This window comes from Bubalus kerabau, chromosome 11 (genome assembly GCF_029407905.1).
Source record: "Bubalus kerabau isolate K-KA32 ecotype Philippines breed swamp buffalo chromosome 11, PCC_UOA_SB_1v2, whole genome shotgun sequence".
Lineage (NCBI taxonomy): Eukaryota > Metazoa > Chordata > Mammalia > Artiodactyla > Bovidae > Bubalus > Bubalus kerabau.
Window position 1 is genome coordinate 13,596,941 of NC_073634.1, and position 18,797 is coordinate 13,615,737.

Consider the following 18,797-nt stretch of genomic DNA (forward strand, 5'->3'; position numbering starts at 1 on the left):
GTCTCCTGCGTCTCCTGCACTGCACTAGATTCTTTACCTCTGAGCCACCTAAATGTACCTGCTGCTGCTGCTAAGTCGCTTCAGTCATGTCCGACTCTGTGCGACCCCCACATAAATGTACTGAGGCACGAGCAGACAGCCCTGTGGCCACACCCTCACAGGCCTTTGGATACACTCAAAAAAGCTGCAACAAAGCAGAGCTCCCATACTCTATGGAGGAACCCAGCAGGACGGAATACACAGAGTGCAGAAGTCAAAGGCCAACGTAAGGTGCGAACATACCAGCACTCAGAGCACAGCAAGACAGACGGCTCACGCGCCAGCACAGGATCGTAAAGAAATCACCTGGACTTGGGCCAGGGGTTCCCTGAGCACTGAGCCTAAAGAGCACTGGGCAGAAACCCCAGGCTGTTCCCCCGTGACTCACCCTCGGTCCTAGCTCCAGCACTGGGCTTCCCCAGTTAAGTCTGCTCCACCATGCCGCCGGTGCCTTCAAATATCTGCCTTCTGACTTGTTCCCATTACAGGCTGGCCCAAGCAGCATCTCCATGGCTCTTCTACCAAAAGCCCATTTACCGTGTCTGCAGCGTTTGCGTCTGGTGTGCCTCCATTTATTCTGAGCCTTTGGAGTCCTACCTGCGTTGCTCCGTCATCTCCACACTTGCTGACTTCCACACTTTGTACAGGCCACCTTAAAATCTGACATTACCAGCAGGCTCTCTGGGGGGGGGTCCCCACTTTCTTAGATCATTCTCTGAACACACATTTGCTGGGCATCCATGATGCACCTCAGCTTTGTCGCCCAAGATCCCAGCTGGTTAAATCTAAAACTTGCCGGGCACACTGCTTGTAGCTGAAGGTAATGGCTGCAAACACAGACATGAACCCTGGCTGGAAAGAAAACCCAGGACCTAGACTTGGGCTGGGGCAGCGGGGAGAGCACAGGAGGCACTGCCCAGCCGGGGGAGCTGGACGCTGCCACCCCCAGGGCGACGGACCATGGCCGTGCCGCCACGAAGAATAATCTGTCCTTAGCATTTGTGGGCCATTTCCACACGGGGGCAGAGAAAGGGAACCTCAGTCCCTTCTCCAGCTTCCAAGGAGGTGGAACTCTAGATGAGCCCTACAACCGTAACACACAGGGTATTTGGTGTCTGTGTAGGCAAAAAATAAGGGAACTTCACCACACTATGGGATTTGGTTAGAAAACAAGAAACAACACAGCACTGGCGTTTTCTTGCCACTGTAATAGTTCTACGATCTACCATTCTTCTCATTAACAAAATTTCCCTCCTCTCTCATTTTATTTTCACTCATCAGGTGTGGAATTTCCTCACCTCTCCGTCCCTATGTATTCCCTTCTATATGAGCTTTTCTTTCAAAAAGAAAGAAGATGGGCATTGGTGATGGGCACTCCACCAGGCTTGGTGATATCCACAAGCTATTCCAACCTCTAGACAAAGCACTGCGTTCATGTGCCCAGCTCTGGGCGTTTGTCCGCAGAGCCTGGAGGGACCAGAGTTCTGAGGACCACGTTCTTCCTGCCATCATTCTGCTTTCCTCTCACGGCCCCAGAAACGGATCTCACACTTCATCTGGGCACCTTCCTCCCCAGCCCTCAGCAGAGACACATGAGCGCTGGTCAAGAGCTAAACTTTCACCATGGGTGTCTGAGGACTAAGATGCACATTCTTATCCTCAACACTGTCCACAGAGCCAACTGTTTTCTTTAAGGTGGCAACTGTTTCTGAAGCTGAAAAGTCTGCCAATGCCCCAGGGATCTTCAGTTTCTTGCCGGATACTCTGGAATTCCTCAACAACTACATAAATCAGCAAGAGGAAGGGAAGGAGACCACTTCCCTGATGGGTTCTCTGGGAGGGATAACACCCCACCCTGATCAGCCAGAGAAGTAATTAACCTCCTACTGTAATGACCATCTTTCACAAGGGTGAGGAAAACATTCTTCTATATGCCCGTGAATACTCTTTATGTATTTCAGATTTTCCCAGATCATTCTGTGCTACTGTCTGAAAATTGCTACAAATAGATACATGGTAGTTCAGGTTTAGATACCTAGTATTTTCATTAAACATAGAGGTGCAAAGGGATGGGATACAGACCAGATAAAAACAGAGTCTGACAAAGCTCATGTTACTACTATCCTTCACTCGAAGTGAGCTGAGTGTATGTTCACCCTGCCTTTCTCCCTTTGCCCACACGACTCTCCTCACCAGGAATGCTTCCACCTTCTCCTCGCCCATTTAATATGGCCCCATGCATATCCATCTTCTTTGGAAGACCCAGCCTGAACTCCTCCTGCCCCTCACATCCCTTGGCCCTGAACTCAACAGCACCAAGCCTGCCTCTCAATGTTAAACTTTGATTATTCACGTCTCCACGATCTTACTTCCTGCTGTCTCTACATCACAAGCAGTTTGAACACAGGGACAGAGCCTCCTATTTTCCATGCATATTCTCCCTATCAAGCAGTAAGCAAACAGCTACCTGATAAATTTGCTGGTGCTCTGGGCACGGGTTCTATAGTGGTTCTAAAGTGCTCTATGAGGGCTGGAAGGACAGGTCAGAAAACTTTGGGTGAAACTGGGGTCTGAGTTACTGGTGCTCCCTCTGCCATGATACGCAGGCTGCCTATAGGAAACACTGACTCAGAAGTCAAGCAGATGCAATGCTGTCCTGATTGTGCTCAGAGGCTTAGTTCTTATGGCCTAGAGACAGGAACACCCAGCGCCAGGGCACGCAGAGCGGGCAGAGGAGTCACGGTGGGGCCCAGCCTTGAGCAAGATGATGTCTCCAGCTAGCTTCCGCATCTCCTTCCCCTGCAGCCCTGAACCACAGGGCGGTACAAGTTGAGCATAACAACTAGAGAAGTTCCAAGGCCAGCCGTGGACATCAGGAGCCGTCATTTAAACAAAGACAGGACCAACAGCTGAGGCTGGGGGAAGATGGCCCTAACAGCACCAGATGCTGGCTCACAGCTCCCTGGAAAGTGCACACGTCTGCCCCCCACTCCCCAGTCCAGTTTGGGCTGTGGAGCTTTGACACGTACCCACTTTGCGATGGGGCAGCCACGTGAGCTCTTCCCTTCCTTTCCCGTGTAGATGACCTTCTCGATCCGGATGGCTTTCCCCTTCTCTCCGTACCTGGAGAGCAAGACAGAAGCCGCCATTAGCACAACCGAATCCCGAAGGAGTCCTGATAAGAAGGCAAGTCTCAGGGTTTTTCCGCTTGGGTTTCTAGTTATTATGGGGGCAACAGAGAAGGGAGAGAAAGATTTAAACGTTTATTCTGTGTTCGAGCCTCTGGGAACACAACTCCACTTACAGACCTCAGGGCCTCTGGCCCACCTGGCTCCATCCTGCCCCAGGGCACAAGGTCTCTGATAATTCTCTCTGAGCACTCAAACCAAAGGCTCAGCATAGGCATTTGTATCCAGCCCTGTTAGCAGTCTTAGCTACTTATGAAGTCAATAAAATTCAATAGACAAAAGAAAACAAATGGGGAAATCCTTATTACTCTCTTTCAATAATCCCCAAATGACATTTGAACAGTGGCCTCCCAGTAGAAACTGGCTCTGAGATCCCCTTGGACTTACAGTAAAGACGCCTGGTTCCTGCACACACCCCTGCCCTGGCCCACACACATGTGCACACACTCAGGGATTTGCCACGTTCAGAGGTGAGGAAACTGTGGCCCTCGGAGCCGAACTGACCTGCTCAAGGGCACACATCTATCCGGGGGCATTGCCGGCTACAGCGCAGCCACGGGGTCAGAGAGCTGCGGCCCGAGGGCCCACGCAGCCCTTCTGTGACAAGACTGCGGCCAAACGGCCGAACTTCTCTAAGCCTCAGTTTCCTCATCCGTAAAATGGACATAAAAATGGTTCCTGTCTCCTAGGCTTGGGAGTGCCTTAAAGCACGGGGCTGGCCAAAAAGTCCATTCGGGAACAGGGGCTGGCAAACCTGAATGAACTTCCTGGCCAATCCAATACATCAAAGTTTCTGGCACAAAGGAAGAGCCCAATAAGTATTTTTAACACTGCAAACATCCATCTTATTAAATTGTCTTATTTTTAATAGCTTCTAATACAATATTGTATCATCTGAGAATAACGGTTATTTGCTAGCTTCTTCTTTCCACTTTTCATGGCTCTACTTCAGTCTCCTGTCTGTCTGTACTGGCTAGCGCTTCCAAAGCTCTTGCAGGCATCGTTGCTTATTTCCTGACTTTCCTGGAAATGTTTCCAACTATTCACCCCTGAGCATGCAGCTTGCTAACTTTGGGCTAGAGACAGACTCCCTTATTTTGAGAAGCTCTATTAAGGGTTTCCTGTTCTAAGAATTTTTAATCAAGAATTGATCAATTTTGGTGGTCCAATGGTTAAGAATTCACCTGTCAATGCAGGGACATGGGTTTGATCCCTGTTCCGGGAGGACTTCACATGCTGAGTGGCAACTAAGTCCGTGCGCCCTAAAGCCCATGCTCTGCAACAAGAGAAGCCACTGCAATGGGAAACCCATGCATGGCAGTTAGAGAGTAGCCCCCAGTCACCGCAACTAGAGAAAGCCACATGTAGTAACGAAGACCCAACACAGCCATACATACATTTTTAAAAACTTTAAAAAAAGAATTGATCAATTTTATCAAATACATTTTTAACAACTAAGGACACAGAAGAATGGTTTTTCTCCTCTGGCCAATTAACAAGGTATGTTATTTTAACAGACTGTCTAAATCCAACAATTGTTATAGTTCTGTAATGAATCCAATTTGGTCATGGCGTATTATTTCAGTATATTATTTAACAGAGGGTAATGTTATCATAACTACTAGGCATTTGTATCATAATTATCATAACTACTACTGTTTTACATATTCTTTATAGAAATACATATACTTATATATAATTATCTTATCCACTTCACTTCTAGGAATCTCTATCTCTGACATAACTTGTACAAATACACCAAGATTCAGGAACAAGATATTGTTGCATCAACAAGAAAATTTAGAAATAATGAAAATATCCAGTATTGTTGTCATTTAGTTGCTGAGTTGTGTTCGACTCTTTTGTGACCCCATGGATTGTGGCCCGCCAGGCTCCTCTGTCCCCAGTATTTCCTAGGCAAGAATACTGGAGTGTGTTGTCATTTCCTTCTGCAGGGGATCTTCCTGACCCAGGGATCGAACCTGCATCTCCTGTGTTGGCAGGCAGATTCTTTACCACTGAGCCACCAGGGAAGCCCAAATATCTAGTATAGGACTGGCTAAATAAAACATTAGATAAATGTCCATGTAACGGAAAACCATATAGCTATCAAAAAGGATTCAACAGAATTATAAGTACTGACATGAAAAAAATTAAGTGGAGGACAAAGTATCCACCAACATGGGTATAGTATTCTTGATCCCATTTTGTTCAAAATTTCTCTGTTCACATATGTGTATCTTTGTAAATGCTTAGAAAAAAATCAAGCTTAGAAAAAAATGTTTTCTTCTCAGAGGATAATTGCTAGAGAGCTTTATTCACTATAAGCTTTTTAAAAATGGCCTTTTATAGACATGTTTTATTTTTGTAACTGGAAAAGAAAACAAGTACTTTTGAAAATGCTGATCTAAGGTTTCTCTGAGTTCAATGTTCTCTATTTCACTCAAGATGAATTTCTATTTCACTCGGGAATGAACTGAAAAGCTGATAACTGCTACGTTAAAGTTCTCAGGCTATGCTATAGAATGTGTTTGCAGACAGGACCCCGGGAGTTTATATAGCGTGGTCTGGCTCAAGAGGAAAAGACCAGATAGTGCTGCTCTTCTTGTCTGACTCCTGGAAAACTTTCAACCCCACAAGCATTTATCAGGAAGTGGCCCATGCGCACAGAGCCTAGGTACTCAGTGTGTCCTGGGGCCGCTGTGGGAAGAATGACCCAAGGCAACCATACCGCTCTCACTGAAACCCACAGGATATCGTTCCCCACAGAACGGTGAGCTGAGGACACAGACTCGGGCTTTCAGACCAAGACCTTCCCCACTGTCCTATCCATTTATGAGAAATGCTTCTTGCAGTGAACTTTGTATTTGAGAGCAAATAAAAGGGCCAAGCACTGTCTGAATCAGGCAGAATTTTTTTAACCAGGACTGTCTCTGTGTTTAAAGACAACCAACAACTCTGGATTTAACTCTTTTTTTCTTAAATGTCTTAGTTTCTGGACTATCATTAAGAGATTAGGATATAGGTGAACTCATAGACCCTAAAGTCTGCAAGGATAAGCTGAAACTTGATTCTAAAGGGTAACTTGATCGTCTTAGCCAGTGATTCTCAAAGGTGGTGCCGGGAGCAGCATGCAGACTCTCAAGTCCCATCCCAGGCCTGCTGTTTCAGAAACTCTGGGCTGGGGTCCAGCCATCTGTGCTTTCACAAGTCCTCCGGAAACCTGAAGCATGCTCAAGCTTGATAACCGCTGATCTAAAGTTGTGATTTTTGGGGGTTACCTCCATCACACATTAATGAGACCAGTTCCCCCCAAACTCAGAGGAGTTGCTAGCAGGGTGTTGGTGCTTCATTCCTAGAATGAACATTTAATGAACTGCTAGGCTGCAGAGAATCCTCTTCCCAGTTAGAGGACATGTGGCCTTGTGCAGCAGGCCTTTCTCAGATATGGGTTTAAACACCTGACTCCAGTTACCTATGATGACAAGGACTTGGGTACCTGGAGGTATGGAACCCATTAATAAAGTTTACAATATTTCAGGACTTGCTTTGAACCTCCCCCTCCTTCCAAAGTCTTTACCAGATAAGCTAAAAGCACCAACATCCCCTGGATTTCAGTTTTCTTCCCTCCTCATCTTGGCCAACTCCTGGCTGTAGAGTGGTCCTGCAGAGAAAGGGTAGGGGGGGAAGTCTAGAGAAAGAGACAGCTCGGATCATTCACAAACTAGACTCCCATTGAGGTGAGTTTCAGCAATCATTCATTCCCCTCCTTGTTGCAGAAGAAGCTTAAAAAGATATCTATGTGATAAAAAGTAACAGGTGATGAAATCAGAGTAAAGGGGGAAACAGACAGACATGACGTTTGTATGCAAAATGCAAACAGTGGGATCTTATGCATATTTTAAAGAGATGAGTCTAGAACATTTCATCGCATAAGAAAGCAAGGAAGCTAATGAAGGCTCCTTAGGGTTACGTCTAAAGGACTCAGGGGTGAACCTGCATAGACTTCCCTGGGCCAAAGATGAGAAATTACGCTCCTCTTAATGAGGATACACAAATCTGGTGCTAAGCTTACTAACAGCCAACATAAAGATGGAAACACAATCTGTTCCATGATTTACAAGGTCCTTAAGATAAAAATAAACCAGTTGCTGAGGAAAAACACAAGTATTCCTGGTCTTGAGAGGAATTCCTCCCTTGGATCAGTTTCTGAAGAATCTACACTTGGCTGTTATTTTTAAAGCAATGAGAAAAAAGGACAGGACAAATCTCAACTGTATCATTATCTCTTAATCCTTATTTCAAAACATACTGTTCTATAACTAAGTTATTTAGAGAGGTGTCTAGAAATCTTATAAAATTGTTACCAAGAAACGAACAAATGTAAAAAGTATCTCAGATCAAACTTGTATATCTGACTCCATTGCAGCCCTCAACGTGTAAACAATGGTGTCAAAATTCCTCACAAAAATCGCTGGCCAAAATAATGCCCACTCCAACCTCAAAGCTGCAACACATACACATGTGGGCACATGCAGGGGTGTGTGTAAAACCACACACATTGGGTTTTCTTTAGTATAATTGCCTTACAAGGTTGTGTTAGTTTCTGCTGTACAGTGAAGTGAATCAGCTATAAGTATACATACATCCCCTCCCTTTTGGACCTCTCTCCCACCCCACCCCCGCATCCCACCCCTCTAGGTCATCACAGAGCATGGAGCTGAGCTCCCTGTGCTACAAAGAAGGCTCCCATGAGCTCTCTATTTTACACATGGTAGTATATATATATATATGTCAGCACTACTCTCCCAATTCCTCCAACCCTCCTCTCCCCATCTCCTCCACAATCCCTGTCCATATGTCCATTCCTGACATCTGCATCTCTATTCCTGACCTGCACACAGGTTCACCTGAACTGTTTTCCTAGATTGCACGTAATTTGTGTTAATATGATATCTGTTTTTCTCAGCAATCCCACATACTGTTTTGAAAGTGAAAGTCGCTCAGTCGTGCCCGTCTCTTTGTGACTTCATGTACTACACAGTCCATGGATTTCTCCGGGCCAGAATACTGGAGTGAGTAGCCTTTCCCTTCTCCAGGGGATCTTCCCAACCCAGGGATCAAACCCAGGTCTCCAGCATTGCAGGCGGATTCTTTACCAGCTGAGCCACAAGGGAAGCCCAAGAATACTGGAGTGGGTAGCCTATCCCTTCTCCAGCAGATGTTCCCAACCCAGGAACTGAACTGGGGTCTCCTGTATTGCAGGCAGATTCTTTACCAACTGAGCTATCAGGGAAGCCCACATGCTGTTTTAAGTGTTCCCTTTTCTCCACATCCTTGCCAACATTTGTAATCTGTAGACTTTTTGATGATTTTCATGGACTCAGAGGTGCTCTTTCAATCAGGCTTGAATTTAAAGATTGGGTCTTTAATCAAATGCTTTTCTGATGGGCTACAATGAATATAAATGTTTCCAGATGGTACAGGATAATTAAGAGTGTTTACAGCAGATCACTGTCCTCTATCCATCTTACCTTTTATTCATTCGGGGACATCACTATAGTTATGCAGTTCAAAATCATGTTTCCTGCTAATTTATCAGTTTAGCTACACTGGTCAGATAAAATCTGTTCCCCAAATTTCTGGAAATTCTAAGCCACTCAGCCCTTGGTGTTCCACATCTGTATGGATATGTATGAGCAAACATGTTTATGTCTTACATAATCTGTGACTTTACTATTAAAATATTAATAAACATTAGTTATAAAAAACCCACAGTCCATGTGGATATGATGTAGATATCTCGTATGTAATATTTACTAGTAAGCACCAGATACTTTCCAGACATCAATTCCATTTATCCTCATAATTAATTCTCCTTCAGTGTACATATGTTTATCATCTCTGTTCTGCAGATAAGAAAACCGAGTCACACAGAAGTAAAGCAACTTACCAAAGAACTCAGCAGTAGTGGAAGGGCCAGGCCTGGACCTTAGTCTAGCTCCAGGGTCTCAGCGTTCTCAATCACCAAGCTATTTTACCTCTCTACACTCTGGAACTCATAGTATTTAGCATCTACTGTGGACACACATGGATTTAAAAGTTTCTATTTATATAAAACTACTTTCACTGTTAAACGGAGAAGGCAATGGCACCCCACTCCAGTAGTCTTGCCTGGAAAATCCCAAGGACGGAGGAGCCTGGTAGGCTGTAGACCATGGGGTTGCTAAGAGTCGGACACGACTGAGCGACTTCACTTTCACTTTTCACTTTCCTGCATTGGAGAAGGAAATGGCAACCCACTCCCGTGTTCTTGCCTGGAGAATCCCAGGGACGGGGGAGCCTGGTGGGCTGCCGTCTATGGGGTCGCACAGAGTCTGACACGACTGAAGTGACTTAGCAGTAGCAGTCACTGTTAAAAAAGCAAAACAGAGCTGTTAAGTAAAAGCCCTACAGTCTTGTGTTGACTTGTAAGTGTACATAAACTCAAATGTATTTAATCACTAAACAATAACAAAGATAAAAAACCTACACATATATCTTGGCTCTTTTTACTTGAAATGGCCTAGAGAAATGAGCACTCCCAGCACCTGGAGTCTCTTTTCTAAATAATATTTCCCCTATAAAAATAAAAGAAATCAAGAATTCCTAGGATTATGTCAAAATGACTCAGGAGATCATCTAAACAGGTGCCCACTGGCCAAATATGAGGCATACATCCTCCTAGTGGTGGTACAAAACATCACCTAAGAAGTAGCTTTCAAAGAAAGAAACAATCAGATTCTGGTCAAGCCTTTAGGTCTAACTGCCAACCTACAGGACACAGGGCAGAAGAACCTGTTGAGCACCACCACAGGAAAGGCAGTGCAAAACGCAGCCCTGGGGACTCCACAGGACAGACAGCCACTAACCCCGTTTCTTTAAGGAAAACTGTCAATAAGAGTGAGAGAAAGCGGGGACAGAGGGATATACGAAGGGCAGACCTAGACAGAAAGAAACCCAGACCACTAGGGGGGGACATCCCACATTCAACTTTCCACAGTCTGGGTATCAGGGATTCCTTTCTGTAGGCTGTCTAGGATACGGCAATGAAAACGAGAGGTGCTTAAAATGCACATTCTATTCACAACTTGCCCATTTCTCCTTGGACATCTGTGCGTCACTCACCGCTCCTCCATGAGTTCCCGGATGGAGGCTACTGTGGGGCCAGATCCCAGATGAGTATAATATGGGCCTTCATCTTTCTCCACTATTTGTTCTGCAGAAACAGAGTAAACATCATTTGGAGACATCAATTCACCAACAGAAATTTAGGAAGGCAAACCACCAACAGGAAAATGAATGGCACATTATGAAGCAGGAAGTTCAAACGGCTAACAAACATGTGAAAATACATTCAAACTCATTAGAAATCAGGAACTACAAATTAAAATCACAATGAAACACCGTTATACACAGACCAAGTTGGCAAGAATTTTAAAATCTCATAAAACTACATACTATCAAGACTGAGGTCTAACCACTTTGGCATTTAGCTTATCACTATATATAATCTAAACCAGAGGTTAGCAAAGCACTTCATTTTAAGGTACGGATCCCAAACAAACTGAAAACAAGGACTCCAACAGCACCTGTATGCAGTGTTCATTGCAGCATATTCACGAGAGCCAAAGGTAAAAACAGCAGATGCGTCCATCAACACAGATGAACAAAATGTGATATATCCATATGATGGAATATAATTTGACCATAAAAAGCATTTACTCTGATACATGCTATAACATAGATGAACCTGGAAAACATTTTGCTATTCTTGTCCAGTTGCTCAGTCGTGTCCCATCTTTGTGACCCTATGCACTGCAGCACGCCAGGCTTTCCTATCCTATTTGTTCAAACTCGTCCATTGAGTCGATATTGCCATCCAATCATCTGATCCTCTGTCACCCTCTTCTCCTCTTTCCCTCAGTCTTTCCCAGCATCAAGGTCTTTTCCAATGAGTCGACTATTCACATCAGGTGGCCAAAATATTGCAGCTTCAGCATCTGTCCTTCCAATGAATATTCAGGACTGATTTCCTTTAGGATTGACTGATTTGATCTCCTTGCAGTCCAAAGGATTCTCAACAGTTTTCTCCAGCACCACAGTTTGAAAGCATAAATTCATGGGCACTTAGACTTCTTTATGGTCCAACACTCAGATCCATACATGACTACTGGAAAAGCCACAGCTTTGACTATACACACCTTTGTCAACAAAGTGGTGTTTCTGCTTTTTAATATGCTATCTAGATTTGTCATAGCTTTTCTTCTAAGGAGCAAGTGTCTTTTCATTTCATGGCTGCAGTCACCATCTGCAGTGATTTTGGAGCCCAGGAAAATAAAGTCTGTCACTATTTCCATTTTCTTCCCATCTATTTGTCATTAAGTGATGGAACCAGATGCCATGGTCCTAGTTTTTGAATGTTGAGTTTTAAGCCAGCTTTTTACTCTCCTCTTTCACCTTCATCAAGAGGCTCCTTAGTTCCTCTTCATTTTCTGTCATTAGGTTGGTGTCATCTGCATTTCTGAGGTTACTGATATTTCTCCCAGCAATCTTGATTCCACCTTGTGATTCATCCGGCCTGGCATTTTGCATGATGTACTCTGCATAGAAGTTAAATAAGCAGGGTGACAATATACAGCCTTGATGTACTCCTTTCCCAATTTTGAACCAGTCTGTTGTTTCATGTCTGGTTCTAACTGTTGTTTCTTGGCCTGCATACAGGTTTCTCAGGAGGCAGGTAATGTGATCTGGTATTCTGATCTCTTTAAGAATTTCCCAGTTTGTTGTGATCCACACACTCAAAGGCTTTAGTGTAGTCAATGAAGCAGATGTTTTTCTGGAATTCTCTTGCTTTTTCTATGATCCAAAGATGTTGGCAATTTATCATTGATTCCTCTGCCCTTTCTAAATCCAGTTTGTAGATCTGGAAGTTCTCGGTTCACGTACCGTTGAAGGCTAGCTTGAAGGATTTTGAGCATTACCTTGCTAGCATGTGAAATGAGCACAATTGTGCAGTAGCCTGAAAATTCTTTGGCATTACTCTTCTTTGGGATTGGAATAAAAACGGATCTTTTCTAGCCCTGTGGCCACTGCTGAGTTTTCCAAATTTGCTGACATATTGAATGCAGTACTTTAAGAGCATCTTTTCAGATTTTAAAAAGCTCAGCTGCAATTCCATCATCTTCACTAGCTTTGTTTGTAGTAATGCTTCCTAAGGCCCACTTGACTTCACACTCCAGGATGTCTGGTTCTAGGTGAGTGACCACACCATCATGGTTATCCAGGTCATTAAGACATTTTTTTGTACAGTTTTTCTGTGTATTCTTGCCACCTCTTCTTAATCTCTTCTGTTTCTGTCAAGCACTTACTGCTTCTGTCCTTTACTGTCCCCATCTTTGCATCAAACATTCCCTTGTTACCTCTAATTTTCTTGAAGAGATCTCTAGTCTTTCCCATTCTGTTGTTTTTCTCTATTTCATTGCATTGTTTACTTAAGAAGGTTTGCTTATCTCTCCTTGCTATTCTCTGCATTCAGTTGGGTATATCTTTCCCTTTCTCCTTGGCCTTTCACTTCTCTTCTTTTCTAAGCTATTTGTAAAGCCTCCTCAGACAACCATTTTGCCTTCCTGCATTTCTTTTTCTTGGGGATGGTTTTGGTCTCCATCTCTTGTACAATGTTATGAATCTCCATCCATAATTCTTCAAGCACTCCGTCTACCAGATCTAATCCCTTGAATCTATTTGTCACTTATATAATCATGAGGGATTTGATTTAAGTCATACCTGAATGGCTGAGTGGTTTTCCCTATATTTTTCAATTTAAGTCTGAATTTTGCAATAAGGAGCTCATGATCTGAGCCACACTCAGCTCCTGGTCTTATTTTTGCTGACTGTATAGAGCTTCTCTATCTTCCGCTGCAAAGAATATAATCAACCTGATTTTAGTATTGACCATTTGGTGAAGTCCATGTGCAGACAGTCATCGCTTGTGCTGCCAGAAGAGGGTGTCTGCTATGACCAGTACATTCTCTTGGCGAAATTTTGTTAACCTTTACCCTTCTTCATTTTGTACTCCAAGGCCAAATTTGTCTGTTATTCCAGGTATCTCTTGACTTCCTACTTTTGCATTCCAGTCCCCTATGATGAAAAGGACATCTTTTTTTGGTGTTAGTTCTAGAAGGTCTTGCAGGTCTTCACAGAACTGTTCAACTTCAGCTTCTTTGGCATTGGTGGTTGGGGCACAGACTTGGACTACTGTGATGCTGAATGGTTTGCCTTGGAAACGAATTGAGATCATTTGGTAGTTTTTGAGATTATACCCAAGAGCTGCATTTCAGACTCTCTTGTTGACTATGAGGGCTACCCTGTTTCTTCTAAGGGGTTCTTGCCCACAGTAGTAGATATAACAGTCATCTGAATTAAGTTCATCCATTCCCATCCATTTTAGTTCACTGATTCCTAAAATGTCAATGTTTACTCTTGCCATCTCCTGTTTGAACACTACCAATTTACCTTGATTCATGGACCTAACATTCCAGGTTGCTATGAGAAGGCAATGGCAACCCACTCCAGTACTCTTGCCTGGAAAATCCCATGGACTGAGGAGCCTGGTGGGCTGCAGTCTATGGGGTCGCTAAGAGTCAGACACGACTGAGCGACTTCACTTTCACTTTTCCCTTTCATGCATTGGAGAAGGAAATGGCAACCCACTCCAGTGTTCTTGCCTGGAGAATCCCAGAGATGGGGGAGCCTGGTGGGCTGCTATCTATGGGGTCGCAGAGAGTCAGATATGACTGAAGCGACTTAGCAGTAGCAGCAGCATGCAACAATACTCTTTACATCATCGGATATTACTTTCACCATCCAGACACATCCACAACTGGGCGTTGTTGCTGCTTTGACTCAGAGTCTTCATTCTTTCTGGAGCTATTTATCTGCTCTTCTCTAATAGCATATGGACACCTACCGATCTGGGGGCGGCACTCATCTTTCAGTGTCATATCTTTTGCCTTTTCATACTGTTCATGGGGTTCTCCAGGCAAGAATGCTGAAGTGGTTTGCCATTCTCTTCTATGGTAGACCATGTTTTCTCAAAACTAATCATGACCTATCCATCTTGGGTGGCCCTGCACGGCATGGCTCATGGTTTCATTGAGCTACACAAGGCTATGATCCATGTGATCATTTTGGTTAGTTTCCTGTTCTTGTTCCTTCTCTCTGCCCTCTGATGGATGAGGATAAGAGGCTTGTGCAAGCTTCCTGATGTGAAATAAGCCAAACACAGGAGGACAAATACTGTATGATCCCACTTATATGAAATACCTAGAATAGGCAAATGCATAAAGGAAAAAGTTAGATTAGAGGTTACCAGCAGCTGGGAGGAGTGAGGAATGAGGAGTTATTGCTTAATGGGTACAGGGTTTGTTTAGAGTGTTGAGACAGTTTTAGAAACAGATAGTGGTGATGATTGCATAATATTGTGAATGTAGTTAATGACACTAAACTGTGCACTAAACAATGATTAAAATGGCAAAATTTATATTAAATATATTTTAACACAATTTTTAAAAAAGAAAGGAATAAATTACTGATACAAGCTACAGTGTGGAGATACCTTGAAAAACATTATGCTAAGTGGAAAAGTCAAGACACAAAATATCACATATATTGCATGATTCCATTCAAATGAAATACCCAGAATAGGTAAATCCAGAGAAACAGAAGCCGGAATCATAGTTGCCAGAGGCTGGGAGGAGGGAGGAAGGGAGAGTTACAACTTAATAGGCGCAGGGTTTTATTCTGAAGTGACGAAAGTGTTTTGGAATCAGACTGAGGTGGTTATTTCACAGCACTGTGAAGCTGCTAAATGTCACTGAACTGCTCACTTTAAAATGCTTAGTTTTATGTTATATGAAGTTCACCACAATTTAAAAAAATTGATTCATACAACAACATGGGTAAGTTTTATATGAATTTTTCTAAGAGAAAGAAACAGAACTCTAATAGTAACTCTAGAAAATGCTATATTGATTGGATACTGTAAGGCGATACACAAAAGAACTTTATACAAATACTGTAAAGTACTGCACTACGGCTGGTAACTTTGTGTCATGTCTAGGGAGACATACAGCTAAACGCAACGTGCTATCCTGCAATGGTTCCTGCAACAGAAAAAGGACATTCACGGAAAACTGACAAAACCCAGTCTATAGTTAATAGTACTGTACCAACTAAGGTATTAGTTTTAAATGTACCATGATTATGTAAGACATTTATATTTAGGGTATACTGGGTAAAGGGCATACAGGAACTCTGTATCAACTTTGCAACTCTTCTATAAATGTAAAATTATTTCATAACAAAAAGTTTTAAAAACAGAGCTTCCCTGGTGGCTCAGTGGTAAAGAATCCGCCTGCCAATTCAGGAGACACAGGCCTGACCCAGGAAGATCCCACACGCCACAGAACAACTAAGCCCGTGCACCACAACTATTAAGCCTGTGCCCTAGAGCCCGGCAGCGGCAACTGCTGAAGCCCGTGTGCCCTTGAGCCGGTGCTCTGCAACAAGAGAAGCCACGGCAATGCCTGCACATTGACATTCAGTGGCCCCCGCTTGCCACAACTACAGAAAAGCCTGAGCACCAGTGAAGAGGCAACACATCCAATGAATAAGTTAAAAGTCCTTTAAAAAAGAAAAGAATTTCTCCAAGGAAAAAAAAAATTTTTTTAAATCAAACAAACAAACAACACACTGTGCAGGGGACCCTAATTTGCTTGTCCTAGAGGAGGTCTTGGCCACACGCATCAAAACACGTACAAGGATTTTCACAGCAACGTTATTCACAGTAGTCAAAACGGGAAACAACTCATAATCCAGCAACAACGGAACAGACACAGAAAACATAGCAGAGTCATATAACATAGCAGAGCCATATAACGGCATACATCCTGCAGTGAGAACTGACAAACTGCAGCAACACGGCTGAGTACTCCACCACCACCGCTGATGGAAGAAGCCCAGCGCATAGTAAATGCATTAAGACTATATTTAAATAATATTCAAAACCAGGCTCAACCAACAGAGATCCACAGGTCTAAATTAAATTAGATATTCAGTGATTTTTTTTTTTTTACCTACAAAAAACTGGCTATTTCATATAGCTCAATCTTAATATAAAGAAAAACTATGAAATCATTGTCACAAGTCAAGACAGCGGTTGCCTCTGGGGGATGGGAGAGAAATGTGATTGGGAAAGGCATACCGGGGATTTCTGGGGAAGTGGAAATGGCCTACTACTTGATTTAGACAGTGGTTACACGGGTGTTCATTTCATAAATGTTCATTAAACTGTACATGAATGTTTTGTGTACTTGCCAATATATGGAATTCACAACTTTTAAAAGGTAAAAAATCAATGTTGCACCTATTCTATGTAGAACATTATGCTCAGCTTTAGGGGGAAAGCAAGACAGAACAATAACTAATTATGGTCTGGCTGGGTAAGATAAGACCCACATATACGAAGATAGGGGAAAGATGCATTTTTCAGTGCATAGTGTTGGAACTGGAGAAAAATCTGATCCATACTGAATACCTTACCCCAAAATGCATTCCAAATGGTTGAAAGATTTAAATACAAAAAAATAAACTATATAAGTCCTAGAAGAAAAAAAAAAGGATGAGTTTTAAAAAAAATAATCATGGAAATGGGAAGGTCTTCTTTAAGATGAAATTCTAAAGCCAATACACACAGACACTCCCCAAACTCTGATAAATGTAACTAAAGAAAAATTTATAGTAATAACTACCAAAAGTCAAGTCAAAAGACAAAACACCACTCTGGGGAGAAATACTTGGATCTCACACCAGACAAATGGTTGCTTTCTTTAACATATCAAGTGCTCCTACAGCGAAATAAGGTCAATAATACAGAAGGTAAAAGAAAGAAGGATAAAACTGGTTCTTTGAAAGGGAATGAAAATGGTCAAACATATGTAAAGGTACAATAAACTACCAGTTTTATCTTTCAGATGAGTCACCATCAAAGACTGATAACTCCTCATGTTGGTTAGGGTACAGGAAAAGTACGGAAAGTAATTTAGCAATACTTTAAAATTACAAATGCCCAATCTGCTTGCCTCAGTAATTTCAAAGAATGTCAAATTCTAAGAATTTATTTCTAGGAACTCAGATATACGTACATATGTACAAAGTGATATGTATATAAAAGAATACTCACTGCATTATTTGTAATGACAAAATATCAGAAACCTAAATGTCCAGAATACATTATGTGTACCAAATACATTATAGGACAGCCATATAATGAAATACTAAGCATCTACCAAAAGGAATAAGCAGCTCCAGATTTACAGACCAAAAAATGGCCTCCAAGATATTTCAAGTGGGAAAACAAGCAAATTTCAGTATAGCGTGTGTAATATGTTACAGTTAGTATACACACAATCACACATACATCAGTATATACGCACAAATAAAGGTGTTTATGTCATCACCCACACTAAGAATAAGACTAGGTTTGTGGAAATGAGTTCAGTTGTATTTCCTGGTTTAAAACAAACAAACAAATGGCTGGCAGTGGTGTGTTCATCAGCAGAGGAATTAACTGATGGAAGCTGCCTGCTGCTTATGGTTTCTGCCCATGGAGACGCTTCATCCCACTTTGAATTAGTGTCATGGTCTCCTAACTGGTCTCAGTCCTCCAAGACCATCCTACCCAATACCAGTTAGACTCAAAACAGAAATGTGATCAGACCAGTTCCATGCCAGACAGAAGACAGAACCCAAATCCCAGAGCACAGTCCACAAGGCTCCCAAGAAGTCATCTCCGCATACGTCTCAGCCTTGCATCCTGCAGCAGTCAGTGCAGCTCCTTTTACACAACCATGCAATACTCCTGTGTCTTGAAACACCTTTTTCCACTGGCAACAGTGCCTTCGTTTCTTTCTTTCTTTGGAAAACTCATGTCTTAAGGCCTAGTTTAAATGCCACCTTTTCTGTGAAGCCTTTTTAGACTCCTTCTTTCCCTCTGGACTCCCAGAGCACCTTGCATACAACAAAAATTTCAAAGCAGGGATCACATCTTTATTGTTACCATGTCACAGCAGAATGAACACAGATTTTACAGAGACCTGGGCAACTGTGATGAATTATCTTCCTAGCCTCTCTAATCCTCACACCTTCTTCTGTAAAATACATAAAGGGCCAAGTGCAGTTTTTAGAGTGTAATATGAACTCAATATACAGCTGCTGTCTAGGCTCTGCCAAACAAACTGAATGACTGTGACCAAGTCACACAATACTTAGGAGTTTTAGGAAGTGAAAGTAATGTTTCTGTATTTTAGAATTGTTGAGGATTACGTGAGATGGAAGGTACCTGGCACAGTCCGTAACCTATCAATGTTTAAATGTTTTAATCCTTTTCAATGAAAAGATTAAAACTTACTTGTTCCAAACAGACACAATTTTGAACCATAAGACAGAGAGGATTAAAGAAGGATGTGTATA

At 42.7% G+C, this 18,797-nt stretch overlaps 1 protein-coding gene across 29 annotated transcripts in view; it reads right to left on the reverse strand.

Annotated features, from left to right (window-relative positions):
* The window catches only part of TET3 (tet methylcytosine dioxygenase 3), a 112,579-nt gene that overhangs the window by 22,603 nt on the left and 71,179 nt on the right, over window positions 1–18,797 (reverse strand). For all 29 annotated transcript variants that reach the window (XM_055539590.1, XM_055539613.1, XM_055539614.1 and 26 more), the window contains 2 exons: window positions 10,395–10,485; window positions 3,069–3,162 (listed from right to left, as the gene is read on the reverse strand). In XM_055539590.1, the coding sequence (XP_055395565.1) occupies window positions 3,069–3,162; window positions 10,395–10,485 (185 nt within the window). The remainder of the gene's footprint in view (window positions 1–3,068; window positions 3,163–10,394; window positions 10,486–18,797) is intronic.